Genomic DNA, 19596 nt, shown 5'->3' on the forward strand with positions numbered 1-19596 from the left:
TCCCCCTCCTCCCTCCTCCAGGTGTGGGACCTCCTGCTGAGCTCGGCGCCCCCGGTGGTCAACGTCTTCATGGCGGTGCCCACCATCTACTCCAAGCTGATCCACCACTACGAGCACAACTTCACGCAGCCTCGCGTCCGGGACTTCGTGAAGGCCGTCTGCCGGGAGAGGATCAGGTCTCAGCCTCGCCATTATGTTTCTCCCCTCGACACTGTTGACGGGGGGGGGGGGGGGGGGGGGGAGATATGAGGCATCGCGTCATATCCTGTCCCCCCCCCACACACACACACACTTCTTCATAAGGACATCAGAAAGACAGGTTATGAAAATGGAACGGTTGTAACAGGAGAGAAAGAGAGCAAGGCTAGTAGACTGTGGCTTTCGCTGGAGGGAGAGAGACAGGGAGGGAGAGAGAGAGAGAGATCATCGAGGGAGGGGAAGAGGAGACGGAGGGAGCGAGAGATAGGGAGGGAGGGAGAGGGATAGGGGGAGAGACGGGGAGGTAGAGGGAGAGGAAGGGAGAGAGAGAGAGAGAGGGAGGGAGAACAGGAAGAACGAGAGAATGAAAGAGAGCAGTGTGGGACGGGACAGAGTCCTGAACTAAACAGCCTATAAGTCTGCAAACCCCCAGCCTCGCTAGCCCCATCAGGCCTTAAGTAGTCTCTCTCCAGGCCTTAAGTAGTCTCTCTCCAGGCCTTAAGTAGTCTCTCTCCAGGCCTTAAGTAGTCTCTCTCCAGGCCTTAAGTAGTCTCTCTCCAGGCCTTAAGTAGTCTCTCTCCAGACTCAAATATTACATTGAATCTCAGCGTTCCGCATGCTACACAATAGTCTGTACCCCTTCACTGTCCCGGCTGGTTGTCTGAGGGCGGGTCTAGGGTTCAGAAGAGTGGCAGGTCGTAGCAGCAATCACAACCAAGTATTTGATGCCTGAGATCTTTCAGTTCATCGATAGAATGCAAACAAACCTCTAGCAGTGCACAATCAAAAATTTAATTTTCCACTTGCATGATGTAACGTTAATCTAAATGTTAATGTTTCAATGCAGGCCTGTAGTAATGTCGTTACGCGGAGCGCAGTGATTCAGCATATTTATTGAGTCTGGCAGCATAGATGGACGCTAGCACAGGTTAGATGGGTGGGGCCAGGTTTGGTGGGAGCGCCTGATCGCGAAGTTCGCTACTGATCGGTGTCGCCGGGATTCCGGCGCTACCAAACAATTGCCAGGGTTTGAAAACCAGTTTTAAGCATGAGGTATCTGCAGCATGCAGTAACGTAGTTAGTGTAGCTTACGCAGTGTACCAACGAGAGAACTCCCATGGGTCCGGCGTTGAGACTAGGCCTCAAGCGGAGCCTCAAGCCTAATTTATGCTTCTTGGAAAATGTTGCTCGACAAATAAAAAGTGTCGCTCGCCATGTACTGTAGCATTTATGCTTCGGGCAACACTTTGCGTAGTCTCTAAGTCAACGATCATCATCAGCGGCTTCCTGAGGGAAAGAGTTTAATCTGAGGTAAAGAGGTTATTCAGAGTGCGGTTTTTCATTGTGGTTTGTTTTCGTTCTGATCGAGAAAGATGGCATTACCGGTGTACCGGAATTCCTCCCACAAATTCAGCAGTACTTATCTCTGTGAAGGGGCAGGGATGAATTGTATAGGTGGGGATATCTCCTCACAAGCTCGGAGAGACGTTCCTCTACTCCTTCCATGACAGCCAAACGTCAAATGACAGACAAAACTAAAACAAGGCTGCGGAACAAAAATATCCATGGCAACGCACGAGCATTCTATCTAGCTATCCAATCACACTTGAGCGACAATATGTGACGGAGTCAGCGACATTAGAAAAATCTTTTGGTTCGCGACAGCCCTCGGTGACACTTTTTTTCACAAAAATGTCGCCCATGACGTCAAAAGTGTCGAGCGACAGTTATAAAAGTGTCGCTCGACGAAGTATAAATTGGGCTTCAGCCTTTCCTGAGTGTGACCCCGACCTCCCTGCCCTGTCCCCCAGGTTGATGGTGTCCGGGTCGGCCGCCCTGCCCCAGCCCACCCTCCTGCGCTGGGAGCAGATCACTGGACACACGCTCCTGGAGCGGTACGGCATGACAGAGGTGGGCATGGCCCTGTCCAACCCCCTCAACGGACCCCGCGTTCCAGGTGACACACACTCTCTCACATACACACACACACACACACACACACCTCTCCTCATAGAACTAGGTCTATGATACAGTACACATGTTGTTGTGCTGCCAACCTGCTTTCAATGTTGCCGCTGGGATCTACCGTGTCGCCCCAGCACTGTGTTTACCTCCCGTCCTGTCATGGCGGTCTCAACACTCTCGCCCTCCTGCTTGGCTGTCATCTCTTCCTGCCTTAACTTCAAAGCAGTATGATGTTTTTGTTGTTGTTGTAGTTGTTGTTGTTGCTGTGTGATCTGCGGTTGACTTGAGTCCCATTGCTTTTCTTGTCGCCTGTTTGTGTCGCGAGAGAGAGGGTCTTCAAAGCTGCGTTGTGACAAGCTAGCGAGGATCCTTCACCTGTCAGAGGGCCTTGCCAATACATACTCGGTGTGTGTGTGTGTGTGTGTGTGTGTGTGTGTGTGTGTGTGTGTGTGTGTGTGTGTGTGTGTGTGTGTGTGTGTGTGTGTGCTGTGTGTGCGCGTGTGTGCGTGTGTGTGTGTGTGTGTGTGTGCGCGTGTGCGTGTGTGCGTGTGCTGGTGCGTGTGCGGGTGCGGGGTGCGGGTGCGTGTGCGTGCGCGTGAGAGAGAGAGAGAGCGAGGGATGGGTTAGACCAGCCCTCAGAGGTGATTATTAAGAGCATCTCAGAGTGGTGGCGGTCGTATTGATGTTCCTGCTCCGCTGTGAAGGAGAGACACCGTCTGCTCTAAAGTAGGTTAAAGCCCATCAATACCAACCTCAGACAGAAACAGCTTCAAGTACCGAAGCTCTGCACCCCCTCCTCCCCTTCATCACCCCGGGGGGCTAGCGTTAAAAACCTCATGTTAAGTGTTTCATCCACCCCTTCAAGCCTTCTCTCTCCCTCCCTCTCCCTCAGCCTCTCCCCCCCATCTCTTCATCTATTCATCTCCATCTCATTTGTTTTTCTTTTTTTTTTCCCCTTCCTTTTGTTTTCTCCTCTGACACAACCGTGTCCCCTCCCTCCCTCCCTCCCTCCCTCCCTCCCAGTACGGCATCTCTGAGCACCTCTCTCTCTCTCTCTCTCCCTCCCTCTTTCTGTCCTCTCTCACTCCCCCAGGCCCTGAACCTTCTTCCCTCCTCCTCCTTTCTCCACTTTCATGTCGCCCCCCTGTAGCGCCCCCCCCTTTGTAGGTGGGGGGGGCCGTGTCAGCTCCCCGGGGCCAATCGGCAGAGAGCGCGGCGTGACGCCCGATGAATTATGCATGAGGGGGGCGGAGGCCTAGAGCGGGTGAGGAGCGGTGGCCTCTCCCTCTCTCTCCTCCCCCACGCCAGTGTGGTTACTGCGGCGGGGGCTGTAATGAGGGGTTCAGAGGGGCTCGCTGACGGCACCGCGCGTTAATGGGCTTCCGTGCAGCCGGGGGAGCCATTGTGTTCGTGACAGGGGGGGCGTCGCCACAAGGCCGCTGACATTCCGCTACACACACACACTCCGCTTATGGTTATCCGTCGTCCGATACACACTAATTTTCACCCTTTCACACACACACACACATGCAAATACCACCTCGCTACATCATCCAGAGAGGTGGGGTCTCATCTGAGCCTGCTGTGTCGCCCCCCCCCCCCCCCCCCCCCCCCACGCACACGCACACTAGAGATGCGAATATTGCGGTTATATCCGACTGACTGAGGCCAATAAAAATCAACATTGTGATTAATTTCAGGTGGATTGCGGGTGGATTTGTCAGTTATATTCGTATTTAATAACCGTTATTTAGATAGCACTTTTCAACAACAACAAAAAAGGCGCAAAATGACCAACTACTGTAGATGTCAGACAGGAGCCCCACGTGAGGGGTCCTGAATCAAACAAGCGGGATAAACCTCCTTGCGCCAAAAAAGTGAGAGAGAAATTAAAATCAGGAGAACTTAAAACAAAAAAAAAAAGGGAAGGGAAAAGTTCAGTTTGGGAGCGCTTCAGTGTGATCGTTAACAACTCAGATGAAGAAACTGAAGCCGGGTTTGCCTTTTGCAACGTCTGCAGAGCCGTGTATGTCTACTGATCCTACAGGCCTACCGTACCGCAGCAGAAACCGGAAGTGAATCCCTGTTAGAGAGATGATGTAGTGTAGAATAATGGAATAAACACAGAGCAAACAATTCAGCAAAAAGGGATAAAGCCTACCCGTATGAAAACGGGAGGGGACCGCACACTCCGTAAAACAGGGGACAAGAGGACTTGACTTACTTCAAAGACTTTATTATTGCAACAGAGCAAACAATAGGCTCTTAAGCTTGAGTAATTTTTACATTAGAAATGCGAACACATTCGAAAGTAGCCTATAATCTTTAAATTGCTTAAGTCAAGAAAATGCGCCTATATGAAAAGCGAATGAGCACGAACGTCTGGACATGGTAATGACGTCGGGTTGGTGGCGGGTGGATGATTGATGAGTGCACGTGGATTCGGGTGCGCTCAAACTCCATCCGCGCATCTCTAACACACACACACACACACACGTTCCTCCTCAGTCTCTGTCATTCCGCTTCACCCTGCCTCTACGAACCGGCGCTCTCCGTCTCAATCCCGCGCCGGGTACACTGACTGCGATGCCACACGCCTCCGCAATCTCTGAGTCCCTCCATACGCAGGGAGAGAGAGAGAGAGATAGTGGAGGGCAAGAGAGCAAGACATATAGTGAGGGACAGGGATAGAAAGAGAGGGATATATATATATAGAGAGAGAGAAAGAGAGTTAGTGGGGAAGGAGGGTAGAGAGAGAGATAGAGATAATGGAGGAGTGGCCGAGAGAGGGAGAGAGGAGGGTAGGGGGAGAGAGAGACAGTGGAGGAGAGAGTAGGGGGAGAGAGAGACAGTGAAGGAGAGGGTAGGGGGTGAGAGAGAGACAGTGGAGGAGAGAGTAGGGGGAGAGAGAGACAGTGAAGGAGAGAGTAGGGGGAGAGAGACAGTGGAGGAGAGAGTAGGGGGAGAGAGAGACAGTGGAGGAGAGAGTAGGGGGAGAGAGAGACAGTGAAGGAGAGAGTAGGGGGAGAGAGACAGTGGAGGAGAGAGTAGGGGGAGAGAGAGACAGTGGAGGAGAGAGTAGGGGGAGAGAGAGACAGTGAAGGAGAGAGTAGGGGGAGAGAGAGAGTAGGGGGAGAGAGAGACAGTGGAGGAGAGAGTAGGGGGAGAGAGAGACAGTAAAGGAGAGAGTAGGGGGAGAGAGAGAGTAGGGGGAGAGAGACAGTGGAGGAGAGAGTAGGGGGAGAGAGAGAGTAGGGGGAGAGAGTAGGGGGAGAGAGACAGTGGAGGAGAGAGTAGGGGGAGAGAGACAGTGGAGGAGAGAGTAGGGGGAGAGAGAGACAGTGGAGGAGAGAGTAGGGGAAGAGAGAGACAGTGGAGGAGAGAGTAGGGGGAGAGAGACAGTGGAGGAGAGAGTAGGGGGAGAGAGAGACAGTGGAGGAGAGAGTAGGGAGAGAGAGACAGTGGAGGAGAGAGTAGGGGGAGAGAGACAGTGGAGGAGAGAGTAGGGGGAGAGAGAGACAGTGGAGGAGAGAGTAGGGGGAGAGAGAGACAGTGAAGGAGAGAGTAGGGGGAGAGAGAGACAGTGGAGGAGAGAGTAGGGGGAGAGAAAGACAGTGGAGGAGAGAGTAGGGGGAGAGAGAGACAGTGGAGGAGAGAGTAGGGGGAGAGAGACAGTGGAGGAGAGAGTAGGGGGAGAGAGACAGTGGAGGAGAGAGTAGGGGGAGAGAGAGACAGTGAAGGAGAGAGTAGGGGGAGAGAGACAGTGGAGGAGAGAGTAGGGGGAGAGAGAGACAGTGAAGGAGAGAGTAGGGGGAGAGAGACAGTGGAGGAGAGAGTAGGGGGAGAGAGAGAAAGTGAAGGAGAGGGTAGGGGGAGAGAGAGACAGTGGAGGAGAGAGTAGGGGGAGAGAGAGAAAGTGAAGGAGAGAGTAGGGGGAGAGAGACAGTGAAGGAGAGAGTAGGGGGAGAGAGAGACAGTGAAGGAGAGAGTAGGGGGAGAGAGAGACAGTGAAGGAGAGGGTAGGCAGATAGGGGTGACTGCCTGAGCTACAGTCTAAATGGATTTGGGTGTGTGGAGGGTAGAGTGTTTTTATCTTGTTGTTGGCAGCGTGTTGCCACTGTGGTGAGGGAACAGAGACCATTACCCTGCCATCTCTGGGTCACCCTCTCAGAGAAAAACGGGGGCTGAAGTGGACACATATACACACACCCCTCAGAGAAAACACACACACATACACATAAACACCCTTCAGAGAAAAACACACACCTCCTCATGGACTTTACGATGGACTGTGCAGTGTTACAGAGTGATTAACTGTGTGTGTGCGTGTGTGTGTGTGGGCAGGGGCAGTCGGTGTCCCTCTCCCAGGAGTGGAGGTTCGCATCGCCATGGCGAACGCTAACAGCACCACCATCGCCGAGGGCAACAGTAGAGGAACTCAGGTGACACAGCTGACAGACCTGCAGACACTCATAGACTGACTGACTGACTGACTGACTGACTGACTGACACTCAAATAAACGCCTGACTGACTGATATAAAGACACTCAGATAAATGCATGTGATTGACTGACTGACTGGCTGACTGACACTCAGATAAACACCTGACTGACTGACGGACTGATGGACTGACGGACGGACAGACGGACGGACGGACACTCAGATAAACGGCTGACCGATATACAGACACTCGGATAAACACCTGGCTGACTGACTGACTGACTGACTGACTGACACTCGGATAAACACCTGGCTGACTGACTGACTGACTAGCTGACTGATTGACAGGCTGACTATCTGACTGACTATCTGACTGACTGACAATGCAGACAGACCACAGTGGAGTGATGATGCTTGTTTGATTATTGGTTTAGAATCACCATTCTAAAAGTTGACTAATGGAAGTATGTCTGTCTGTGTGTGTGTGTGTGTGTGTGTGTGTGTGTGTGTTTGCCTGTGTCTGTATTTCTGTCTGTGTGTGTGTCTTCATGCCTGTGTGTCTATTTCTGTGTGTGTGTGTGTGTGTGTGTGTGTTTGTGTGTTTGTGTGTGTGTGTGTGGGTGTGGGTGTGGGTGTGGGTGTGGGTGTGGGTGTGGGTGTGTGTGTGTGTGAGCGAGCAGGTGCGTCCAGGTCTGGAGGGAAAGGAGGGGGAGTTGATGGTGAGAGGATCGTCTGTGTTTCAGGAATACTGGAACAGACCCCAGGAGACCAGAGACTCCTTCACCACTGACGGCTGGTTCAAGACAGGTAGCATACCCTCGCTTCATAGGCTGATCACCTGGAGCTCACTAACATAAGCTCACCTCATAGGCTGGTTCAAAGCTGCTCGGCCCCCCTGGTCCTCAGATTCAGCTTAAAATATGGCATACACCCCCCCACTTCAACAAAATGTGGCATACACTGCCCCCCCCCCCCCCCCCACTCATCACACACACACACACCCACACACACAACATCCCGTAAGATGTATCCTGTTCTTTGTTTCCTGTTTCCTGTAGGTGAGTAAAGGACCCCGTACCGTGTTAAACATTGAAGGAACTCGTCTCCCTCCAGTCCTGGGTTTTGATAAACGATGCGTTGGTGTGGGCGCCAGTGTGCGCTGTTGTGTGTGTGTTGGGACTCTGTGAGGTCGTGATGAATGGAGCGTGTGTGTTTTTTGGGGCGGGCTGCGAAGGCATTTTTTTCTCCCTAAGTGGTTGTGACTCCTCTGGGCCAGAGAGAGAGAGAGAGGAGAGGCACTGGGCTGTCAGAGAGAGAGAGAGGGAGAGAGAGACTGAGGAGTCGTATCTCTGAGGCCCAGCGCTCTAGGCCCCCCAGGAACTCCGCTTTACCTCCGGACCACAGGGGAGACGCGGGGGGGGTGGGGGGGGGACACACGCTAGAGAGAAAGAAGGAGGGGGGGGGGGGGCACTTGTCTGGGGAAGAGGAGGGGGAATGGAACGGAGGAGGACGGCAGCTCAGAGGCAGAGGAGAGAGTGAGACGCAGAGAGATGGAGGGATGGATGGATGGGGTGAGGCAGGGCGAGCGTGTGGGGGGAGAGTTGGAGGGAGGGACGGAGAGGTGCAGAGCGGGGGGTCTGTCGGGGTGGAGAGGGATGGAGAGGAGCAGAGTGAGCCGGCGGAGGTCTGGCAGGGTAGAGGGAGGGATGGAGAGAGGGGTGCAGGGGGAGGTCTGGCAGGAGAGAGAGGGTTTAATTGACTTTAAGGGTTGGCAGGACCGAGTTCCACTGAACGCCACGCTTCTGTCACACTCCATTACAGCCACCGGCTACATAACGAGAGCCAGCGCAATCAAGTCCCCGCAGACCAGTCCCCCCCGACACAGCCGGGCACCCTGCCCGACACACACACCCACACACACACACACACACACACACACACACACACACACACACTCTGCCTGCCTGCCTAGACACACACAGAAACACACTCTTGTGTGTGTGCACATAAATAAATTGTTTAAACTTGTGTGTGTGTGTGTGTGCGCGCGCGCGAGGTCGAGTATGAGGTGTGACACTCCTACTACTCACCCTCTCCTTCCCTTCCCATGTTCCATTCACACACCCAAACCTGCTCCCTCCCTCACACTCTCTCTCTCCCCCCCTATCGCCTCCCTCTGACTCCCCTCTCCGTTTCCTCCGGGTCTCTCCTGAGCCCCCTGTCCCGTCACCATGTCAAGTCCCTCTCCCTGCAACCTCCTCTCTGATCCCGCCCTCGGGAGGGAAGGAGAAAACTGTGTCAGGAAGAGACAGAGAAAGAGGTACAGGACAAACGTAGGTGGAAGGAGAGAGGTGGAAAGGTAGACAAATGTGTGTGTGTGTGTGTGTGTCTGTGCGAATGTGTGTGTGTGTCTATGTGTCCGTGTGCGTGTGTGTGTGTGTGCGAGCGTGTGCGTGTGTGTGTGTGTGTTAGAGAGAGAGATAGCCTCCATGCTCCTTAACTACCATGGCTCTTTTCCTTGCCCTCCTTCTGTCCAATCCCCTCTTCCTCCATCCGACACATTTCACCTCAGGCCACAGTGCCCCCCCTCCTCCCCCACCCACCCCCCCCTGCTCATGGTTTGACCGCCTCCCTCCCAACATTCTGTTGCCCCTCCAGTCACGTCACATGTCCACAGTTCACCTGCCATGGCATTTTAGGTGGTGACGTGGTGGCCTTTGCACATCAGTTTTAACAGACAAATACTTCACTATCTGCATGTGTTTTTTTGTGTTGTTGCGTTGCCATTGGGCGTGTTTGCCTCTGGCAGATTTGTGCGACTGTGTGGCTGTCACCCAGTAGCCAAGTATGCACACTGCATGCAAACAGTAGTCAAGTAGCTGGCGTTTTCCAGCGTGCCAGACAGGGGAAAGGTTATCAATCGTGAAGTTTTCTCGTTATCTGGTGAGGAGAGGCAACCACAGGCGCCATCATCAGTAACATTAACATAAAGCAATTCTACCCCTTTAATTGCATTGTATTAAACAAATTAGATCAGTCATCCGAGTGCGAGAGCGCCTTTCTGGTGGGATATTAATTGCCAAAAAAGGAACAGTGACAAAAGTTAAGGATGATAAAGAGAGAGCGCAAGCGGAGAATGTCGTCAGAGCCTGTCTGGTATTCATCCTCATTAGCTACTCCATCTAGGCAGGCAGGCTTTAATGTTTCCATTAATATTCATGTAGGCCAGGCCCGCAAACTGTTTACTGCTGGCTCTGTCTCGCCCTCACACAGATGAAACACCTCTTAGTGTGATACTGCGTGCTATGTATGATAGTGGATGTTCTATTGTTCTAAGTATGATAGTGGATGTTCTATTGTTCTATGTGTGATAGTGGATGTTCTCTGTGTGATAGTGGATATTCTATGTGTAGTGGTGGATGTTCTGTGTGTGATAGTCGATGTTCTATGTGTGATAGTGGAAGTCCTGTGTGTGATTGTAAATGTTCTGTGTGTGATAGTTGACGTTCTGTGTGATATTGGATGTTCTATGTGTGATTATGGAAATTCTACATGTTATTATGGATGTTCTGTGGGTTATTTGGATGTTTTTTGTGTAGTAGTGGATGTTCTGTGTGTGATAGTGGATGCTCTATGTGTGACAGTGGATGTTCTGTGTGTGATAGTGGATGTTCTATGTGTGATCATCTGACATCATCTAAATGGATCAAACGAGAGACAATATTCATGAGCATTCATTTTTAATTCAGGTTCCAACCGCGCGCGAGTGACGGAAATACTTGGCATCGGCCAGAGGAATCGACAGTGACGGAGATATGCGATTCCAAGGAATCGGACAATTAAGAACCGGTTCTCACTGTTCCCATCCCTAGACTTTGGTGGTGGGGTGGGGGTTCCAGCTGACGTGTGTGTGTGTGTGTGTGTGTGTGTGTGTGTGTGTGTGTGTGTGTGTGTGTGTGTGTGTGTGTGTGTGTGTGTGTGTGTGTGTGTGTGTGTGTGTGTGTGTGTGTGTGTGTGTGTGTGTGTGTGTGTGTGTGTGCGCACTAGGTGACTGGGGTGTGTGTGAGGTATGAGCTTTCTTTGTCATCTGTCACACTCTGCCCTTTCCAGAGCCACCATCCGCCTCCTCCAAAACACCTCACCATGTGTGCCTGGAGCCTCTAGATGTGTGTGTGCGTGCGTGTGTGTGCCTGCATGTTTGTAACTTTGTGTCTGTGTTGGTCTGTGTATGTGCATGCTAGGACTTGTCAGGCTCAGGGCAGGTAGTAGTTGTGTACCATGACAATAGAAATGGACTATATAGATGTTTGCGCTTGCTGCTGCACTTTAATAAATGGATCTGCCTATCTGGATAAAATCAGCCTAGAAAAGAAATCTGCCTTCAGAAGGTATTGCTATTGGGGAAAGTAGACGGACAGTAGAGACAGGAATTTCAGATTAGGCGTCCGTTTCATTTCATAAAATGAGTTTTATTTCCATCCTATGAATCAAACTTTTTAAATGTTGTATTTTACTTGATTTCTTATCTTTATCTTCTTTTTGTGTTTTATCTTCCATTTTATTTTCCCTGCTTTTATGTTATGTCTATTTGTATGTGAAGCACTCTGCATGTCATTTCCCTCTTACACAAATAGCAGGTATACAAATAAAGTTGTATTATTATTATTAGTTGTAGTAGTAGTATTAGCAAAATTAGTATTACTAGTATTATTGTTATTATAAATCTGAAAAGATGACCTTGTTGCGAAGCAAACAAACTGACCCTTGTATCATCATGTCTCCTCTGGAACATCCTCTAGGTTCCTCTGCCCTCCCTCCATCCCTGTTCTCTCTACTCTTCCTCTGCCCTCCCTCCATCCCTGTGCTCTCTACTCTTCCTCTGCCCTCTCTCCATCCCTGTACTCTCTACTCTTCCTCTGCCCTCCCTCCATCCCTGTTCTCTCTACTCTTCCTCTGCCCTCCCTCCATCCCTGTTCTCTCTACTCTTCCTCTGCCCTCCCTCCATCCCTGTGCTCTCTACTCTTCCTCTGCCCTCCCTCCATCCCTGTACTCTCTACTCTTCCTCTGCCCTCCCTCCATCCCTGTTCTCTCTACTCTTCCTCTGCCCTCCCTCCATCCCTGTACTCTCTACTCTTCCTCTGCCCTCCCTCCATCCCTGTACTCTCTACTCTTCCTCTGCCCTCCCTCCATCCCTGTACTCTCTACTCTTCCTCTGCCCTCCCTCCATCCCTGTACTCTCTACTCTTCCTCTGCCCTCCCTTCATCCCTGTTCTCTCTACTCTTCCTCTGCCCTCCCTCCATCCCTGTGCTCTCTACTCTTCCTCTGCCCTCCCTCCATCCCTGTACTCTCTACTCTTCCTCTGCCCTCCCTCCATCCCTGTACTCTCTACTCTTCCTCTGCCCTCCCTCCATCCCTGTGCTCTCTACTCTTCCTCTGCCCTCCCTCCATCCCTGTACTCTCTACTCTTCCTCTGCCCTCCCTCCATCCCTGTGCTCTCTACTCTTCCTCTGCCCTTCCTCCATCCCTGTGCTCTCTACTCTTCCTCTTCCTCTGCCCTCCCTCCATCCCTGTACTCTCTACTCTTCCTCTGCCCTTCCTCCATCCCCTGTGCTCTCTACTCTTCCTCTGCCCTCCCTCCATCCCCTGTGCTCTCTACTCTTCCTCTTCCTCTGCCCTCCATCCATCCCTGTACTCTCTACTCTTCCTCTGCCCTTCCTCCATCCCTGTGCTCTCTACTCTTCCTCTTCCTCTGCCCTCCCTCCATCCCCTGTGCTCTCTACTCTTCCTCTTCCTCTGCCCTCCCTCCATCCCCTGTGCTCTCTACTCTTCCTCTTCCTCTGCCCTTCCTCCATCCCTGTGCTCTCTACTCTTCCTCTTCCTCTGCCCTTCCTCCATCCCCTGTGCTCTCTACTCTTCCTCTTCCTCTGCCCTTCCTCCATCCCCTGTGCTCTCTGCTCTTGTCTGTTTTTATATGATTTCCTTCGTTTCTTTAATGCCTCAGAACGAGATGAAAGCCCAGCGCAATTAGGCTTCTTATCGTTTTAATTAAGAAAGCCACTCGTCCATATCTGCCTCCAACGCCATAACAGTGCAGAGACTGATGCCTAAAGTGTGTCTGTCTGTTTGTGTGTGTGTGTGTGTGTGTGTGTGTTTGTGTGTGTCCGTCCTAATAACACACTTCCTAACAACCCTCCCTCCCTCCTCTTCTCTCCTCCTCCCCCACCCCTTTTATCAGTCTGTTCTCCGATCACTAATTCCTCCGCTCCCTTACTCTCCAACGCGTTCCCTCCATCCCTCCCCTCTTCTCTCCTCTCCCACCTCTCCACAGACCCAAGGTCACAGCAGCTGCCCTCAAATTCATGAGAAGTAGCTTTGTGGTCTGGAACTTCCATTTGAACGCTTGGAGGTTCCTGTTGTGTGGAAGCTCGCCTCCTCAGCAGTACAGGGGGTTTAAAAGCCATGTTTCTCTGCTGTTCAACCCCTGCTCCAAACTCTCACAGTACACACACACACACACACACACACACACACTAGGCAGCTTATCGGTGGTTGTGTAAAACATGCTCTCATTCCCCTCTCATTTCCATGAGAACAGGCCTACACGGCCGTGACCAAGTAATTCTGTCCCTTTTTTCTTATTTTCTCCCCTTTAAAAATGTAGAGGAGGCTACTGTAAATACACTATAACTGAAGTTTACACCCTGCCAGTTCCTCCAGCGACACCCCCCCCCCTCCTCTCTCTCTCTCTCTCTCCTCTCTCTCTCTCTCCTCTCTCTCTCTTCACACACCCTCTCCGTCTCTCTACCCCCCCCCCCCACAAATCCGTCGCCCGGGCCTATCAGTGCTGAGCAGTGGTCTGTGAAGAAATTCCCAATATCTAAATTTACACACTGTATCAATCTTGTTTAATAGACTGGAAAGCTTAGAGTCGGCAGGCAGAGCACAGCCGGGGAGGGGGAATGGGGCGGGGGGGGGGGAGGGGGGGTGATAGATGGCGTGGTGGGCGCGACAGCCGCCCGTGATGTATAATGAAATATTTATGATTTATCCCGGCTAATAAACTGAAATGAAGTGCGTGATATATGGGAACAGATGGGCCCACTATTGATGCTGTGGCAGAGAGGTGGAGGTAGAAAGAGAGAGGTGGGAGAGAGAGAGGTAGAGGTGGGAGAAGGAGAGGTAGAGGTAGAGAGAGAGAGGTGGTAGAGAGAGAGTAGAAAGAGGTAGAGAGAGTTGGGAGAGGTAGAGAGAGAGAGGTGGAGAAAGGGAAGAGGATGGAGGGAAAGAGTGTGACGGAAACGGAGGGGAGGAGACGGAGAGAGCAGAGAGGACGGAGGTACGCAGAGAGAGAGAGAGAAGGGACAGAGCAGATGGAGGGATAGAGGAGAGGAAGGATAGATAGAAGGGGGTGGGTGGAGGAGCCAGGGGGGGTGTTTGCATAGATCATGCTCTGTACATACAGTACTGATACTTTCTGTATCATACTTAATTACTGTGCTGTCGTGGCATCTCCTACCTCACATCCTTACTGACACCGTGTTAGAAACGGAACAAAAAGATGGCCGTCCTTGACGGATCCTCTGTGTGTGTGTGCGCATTTGTGTGTGTGCGTGTGAGTGAGAAAGAGACAAGGTGACCTTGTAGATGTCACATGCTCCTCTGCCAGTCACAACCCTTGACCCTCAGTCCATGATGTTCTACAGCTCCCACTTAACCTTCCTCTCTCTCTCTCTCTCTCTCTCTCTCACACACACACACACACACACACACACTGATACACACGCACCTTGAACATAGCCTCAGCTGGGGATGCACACTTTGTAATGATCGATGAACCCCCGCCCGCCCCCACCCACACACACACACACTCACTCTCTCTCTCTCTCTCTCTCTCTCTCTCTCTCTCTCTCCACACCCATCTGGAGTGACCCACTTCCTTCCTCATCATCCCCCAGCTAAGCCCCTCACACCCCCCATCACCGGCCCCCACACCTGGCTGTCTCCTGGCTCAGCGCCCCCCCCCCCACACACACACACACCCCAGCTCTAGCCCTCACACCCACACTGCCTGTCTGACCTCCCGCACACATCTGCCTCAGTGTGAATTACCCCCAACCATACACACACACACTCCCTGTGGCCATAGGTGTCCAGGTCTGGCAGTGAGGTGACAGCTCTAGTGTGCGTGTGTGCGTGCATGTGAGGCCATTCTTAGAGTCTGCCTGATAGGTGGCATGTTGTTACCTAGTGATGGAGTGTCAGGTGGCCTACATGCAAGACAGACAAGGGGCTCTAGATGTCTAAGTGAGTGTGTGTGTGTCTCTGTGTGTCTCTGTGTGTGTGTGTGTGTGTTTGTACTGTGTTTTTATGAGTGTGCATGCTCGCATGTTCATCTGTGTGTCTGGTGTCGCAGTGTGATACCCCTGCACACCTGATTGTGTGTGTATGTGTGTGCTGCCGTGTGTGTGGGGGAAGTAATTAAGGCGAGCTCCAGCTGAGCCACCCCCCCCCCCCCCCCTCCCTCCAGAGAGAGAGCCAGAGCAGGTTCAGGCTATTATTAGACCTGGAGAGGGGGCAGCATCAGGACAGACCAACATACGGATATCCCTGGTTCCCTGGGTGGGACGGGGTGGAGAGTAGAGCCAGTGTCCTGTGCTCCAGGACCTAGAGGTACACCCTAAAGGACTAGAGACCATAGTGTAGACATATCACCAAAAGATCTGGTAGAATACCATCCAAACGATCTGGTAGAAATGCTACCAAAAAGATGTGGTAGAAATACTATCAAAAGATCCGGTGGAAATACTACCAAAAGATCCGGTGGAAATACTACCAAAAAATCTGGTGGAAATACTACCAAAAGATCTGGTGGAAATACTGCTAAAAGATCTGGTAGAAATGCTACCAAAAAGATCTGGTAGAAATACTACCAAAAGATCCGGTGGAAATACTACCAAAAGATCTGGTGGAAATGCTACCAAAAGATAGAAATAACACCCAAAAGATGTGGCAGAAATACCACCAACAGATCTGGTAGACCACAACCGTAATTCCAACACCAGACAGCTGTTGTGTGATAAACTCAATGAACAAATAGATTAAGCAAAAAATGTCATTTTTAAAATTTGTATTAGAAATGTTTGCCTGCATGTCTGCTTATGACAAAACAAAATGTCTATATTTATGTCTATTCACGACAAGGTAAATACAGTTGGTATAAAAAAAAAACTAAATTCTGAGTTTAATCCTGTTGATTCTTGTTAATTCCCATAAATTCCTGTTAATTCCCATGGAGAGTTTCCAGCTTTGAATATTCCAGGAATTTTGCAACCCTAGTAGGAATACCACCAAAAGATTTGGCAGAAATACCACAAACAAATCTGGCAGAAATTCCACCAACAGATCTGGCAGGAATACCCAACACTCCTTCTCTAAGACATTCCCCTTAGCCCACTCAGAGAGGGAGCATTGGACCAAGGTTTGGTCTGGACTCGTCTCTAACCAGCACTCCTACCCATATCTTTCTCTCCTGCCTCCTTTCCTCTCCTCTCATCCTCCACTGCCCTCCCCTCTCTCTCTCTCTCTCTCTCTCTCTCTCTCTCTCTCTCTCTCTCTCTCTCTCTCTACGGTGGCCTGTAGGGGACACAGCGGTGTATAAGGATGGTGTGTACTGGATCATGGGCCGCACCTCGGTTGACATCATCAAGTGCGGAGGCTACAAGATCAGTGCTCTGGAGGTGGAGCGCCACCTTCTGACTCACCCTGACATCGCAGGTAGCTAGACTCCTCCCCGCTCTGTCGCTGGTTGAAGCATAGGACTCCAACTCTGGACAGGGTTCCTGGACTCACACAATGCTAGTCTGGACCCAAGAAGCCTTTTCAATGGAGAATCTCCAACAGACAGGATTTTCAGGACTAGTCGACTAGGACTGTATGCTCTCCCAGTGCATCCAATGATTTGTAATACACCCCCCCCCCCCCTCGCAGATGTGGCTGTGATTGGTGCTCGGGATGCCACCTGGGGTCAGAAGGTCACGGCAGTGGTGCAGCTGAGGAGGGGGCTGAGCATGACCCTGGTGGAACTGAAGGCCTGGGCCAGGTAATGTAGCAGGCAACACACACACACACACACAAGCAAAGACAAACAAGAAAGCTTCACATGACTGCACGATAAAATCAACTGTGCGAAGTGTGGACTTCAATTAGACAAACAGACCATATTGTAACCGTATCCCCTGTGTGACTGGTTTAGTGTACACTGTGTGACTGTTAGTGTACACTGTGTGACTGGTTTAGTATACACTGTGTGACTGGTTTAGTATACACTGTGTGACTGGTTTAGTGTACACTGTGTGACTGGTTTAGTATACACTGTGTGACTGGTTTAGTATACACTGTGTGACACGGTTGTGCCCCAGCACATGAGTCAGAGGACACCCTGACTGCTCAGCCCCCCTGAGGACTCGTCCAGACCTATTTATAGTAACGACTCCTGAAGACCTTAATCAATATGCTGCAGAACTACTGGAAGAAAGAGAGGGAGAGAAAGAGAATGTGTCTCTACCAAGAGCAGAGAGAGAGTGTGGTGGTGGGGGGGGGGGTGGAGTAAGACATGGACTCTGGAAGAGAAGCGTATACTCTCTCTCTCTCTCTCTCTCTCTCTCTCTCTCTCTCTCTCCTCTCTCTGCTCTCTCTCTCTCTCTGCTCTGAACGTCACTGCGCTTGTTGGGCCCCCAGCTCAGACCAAGGCCCTCCCCAAGACCCGTCAGTCAGAGGACTGGCTCAGGGCGTGTCTACGTCTGGCTCTCTCCGTGCGCGTCCGCGTGCGCGTGTGTGTGTGTGTGTGTGTGTCGGGGCATATGGTACGGGGGTGTTGAGGCTCACTGCTGGTCCTGCATGGTGGATTAGCAGCCCTGTCGGTGCTCCTCACCCAGGGGCGCGGCCTGAAGGCCAGGCAACGCTGGCACAGTACACAGCAGACAGCACCCTTCCAGGACCAGGGTGAAGGAGAGGAGGATGACAGAGAGAATCGGAGGAAGGGAGGGTGGGGGGCAGAGGGCAGAGAGGGGGGGGAGATAGACTGACTGAGCGGGGGAGGGAGAGGGAGGGAGCAAGACAGAGGGCGGAGGGAGGGAGGGAGGGAGGGAGGGAGACATAAACCAGTACATGGATGCTCACTCCTCAGTGCCCTGGCTTCAGCTGTCAGTCTGTATCTGTGTCATGAGCTGTGTTCCTCCACACACACACACACACACACACACACACACACACACACACACACACACACACACACACACACACACACACTCTGAACATGGACAGCATGTGGACAGTGCTACAGAGAGAGAGAGAGAGAGTAGTTTGTAGACATCTGCTACCAAGCATAGAAACAGACAACAGACTGATATACAGACTATTAGTCCATTTTGTCCTTTTTTTCTCTCTCTCTCTCTCTCTCTCTCTCTCTCTCTCTCTCTATCTCACACACGCACAACACAATATCTCTCCACCACTATAAACCAAAACTGTAAGATAACAAAACACCTTCGGGCTCCAAGACTCAGCGCAACAACCAAATGCACTCCAAATGGAAAACATTTAATTATCACGACCTTCTGTTGCCACTGCATCGTTCCTGTTTTATTTCATGGCAGTTAGACGTCTGTGTAGGGAGACGTGTCTGGGAGGGCTGCGAGACGCGCTCTCTCCGGATGATGAAGGACGTCTCTCCCTATCTCCCAGCCAGAGGGCTGGCTTCTGTTCGGTTACATTATGTTTGTTTTTTCTCTCCATAAGTCTCTCTTCCCTGTTCTGATGGGACAATACAGCCGGATGTTATGCCAAAGCTGTATTGAATATATTGCTTTAAATCTGTCTCTTTTTTTTCCTCAATGTTTTTTCCCCCCCTCATTTCCATTCAACAATCATCCCTCACCTTGGAGACATGTTGATAATAAATGGAGCCCTGGCACAGCTCAGTTCACACTCTTGTCTATTGATTGAATGGAGGTAGAGACTTTTACCAAGACTGTTGCCTTTTAGACTCCGGGGAAATAGTGAAGGGTGACTTGCGCAGGTCAATCGTACGCCAAATCGAAAAGGTACCATGGAAACATTCTGTAAGTTTTAGGTTTACGACATAGTGTAAAAAGTGTGTGTGTGTGTGTGGTGTGCGTGTGCGCGTGTGTGTGTGTGTGTGTGTGTGTCAGGGAGCACATGGCCCCTTACACCATTCCCACAGGACTGGTTCTGGTGGAGGAGATGCCTAGGAACCAGATGGGCAAGGTCAACAAGAAGGACCTGCTCCGACAGTTCTTCCCCAGCTAGGCCAACGACCACCTCACTTCCTGCAGAGAGACGACCAACACTATTTACCCTCCCCGGCCAAGACACGAGCCCTCTACTGTGTCACTTCCTGCAGAGACCAGCATCCCCCCCCGCCATGACACAAGCCAGAGTAGACGAGGTGAACGAGGAGGCATCGAAACCATCTTTTCTGAAGCCCCCACCCCCCCACAAAGTCCTCATGGTTCGGACCACACTGAGGTGCCTTCTATATCTGCTCCAGTCATCATACGCAGTAGGTGGGATCAGGAGATGAGTTGAGCATGCAAGAAACTCTGACCAGAAATCCTGGAGATGATTTTAGAAGAGGCTGTTGAACTGTTTATAGTTTGAATCCAGATGGACACCCCTGAAATGGCAATTACTGTATGTTTACTATAAAATATGTGAATGAGAAGTACGTTCCTGAGTTGCGTCCTGTTTCGCAGAATATTCCACGTGTGTGTGTGTGCGTGTGCGTGTGCGTGCGCGTGTGCGTGCGTGCGCGTGTGCGTGCGCGTGCAGCTGCAGTCGCACAGGTGTGATGAGAGTCTGGAGGCAGAGAGAGTCTCTAGATAGTCTCTACAACAGCTGGATGCTGGAGCACCATCCTTTCTTTTCCATTTCTCTTCTCTCTCTCTCTCTCTCTCTCTCTCTCTGATGTGAGG

General features: G+C 51.4%; 1 protein-coding gene across 1 annotated transcript in view; it reads left to right on the forward strand.

Moving 5' to 3' along the window:
• Positions 1–19304, forward strand: part of acsf3 (acyl-CoA synthetase family member 3) — a 27606-nt gene extending 8302 nt beyond the window's left edge. Inside the window, exons 4-10 of the mRNA XM_084436792.1 lie at positions 22–176; positions 2010–2155; positions 6508–6605; positions 7284–7410; positions 16244–16378; positions 16592–16703; positions 18814–19304. Coding sequence (XP_084292918.1) covers positions 22–176; positions 2010–2155; positions 6508–6605; positions 7284–7410; positions 16244–16378; positions 16592–16703; positions 18814–18931 — 891 coding nt within the window. The 3' untranslated portion in view covers positions 18932–19304. The remainder of the gene's footprint in view (positions 1–21; positions 177–2009; positions 2156–6507; positions 6606–7283; positions 7411–16243; positions 16379–16591; positions 16704–18813) is intronic.
• The last annotated feature ends 292 nt before the right edge of the window (positions 19305–19596 follow it).

This window comes from Borostomias antarcticus (genome assembly GCF_949987555.1).
Source record: "Borostomias antarcticus genome assembly, chromosome: 4".
Taxonomy (NCBI): Eukaryota; Metazoa; Chordata; class Actinopteri; order Stomiiformes; family Stomiidae; genus Borostomias; species Borostomias antarcticus.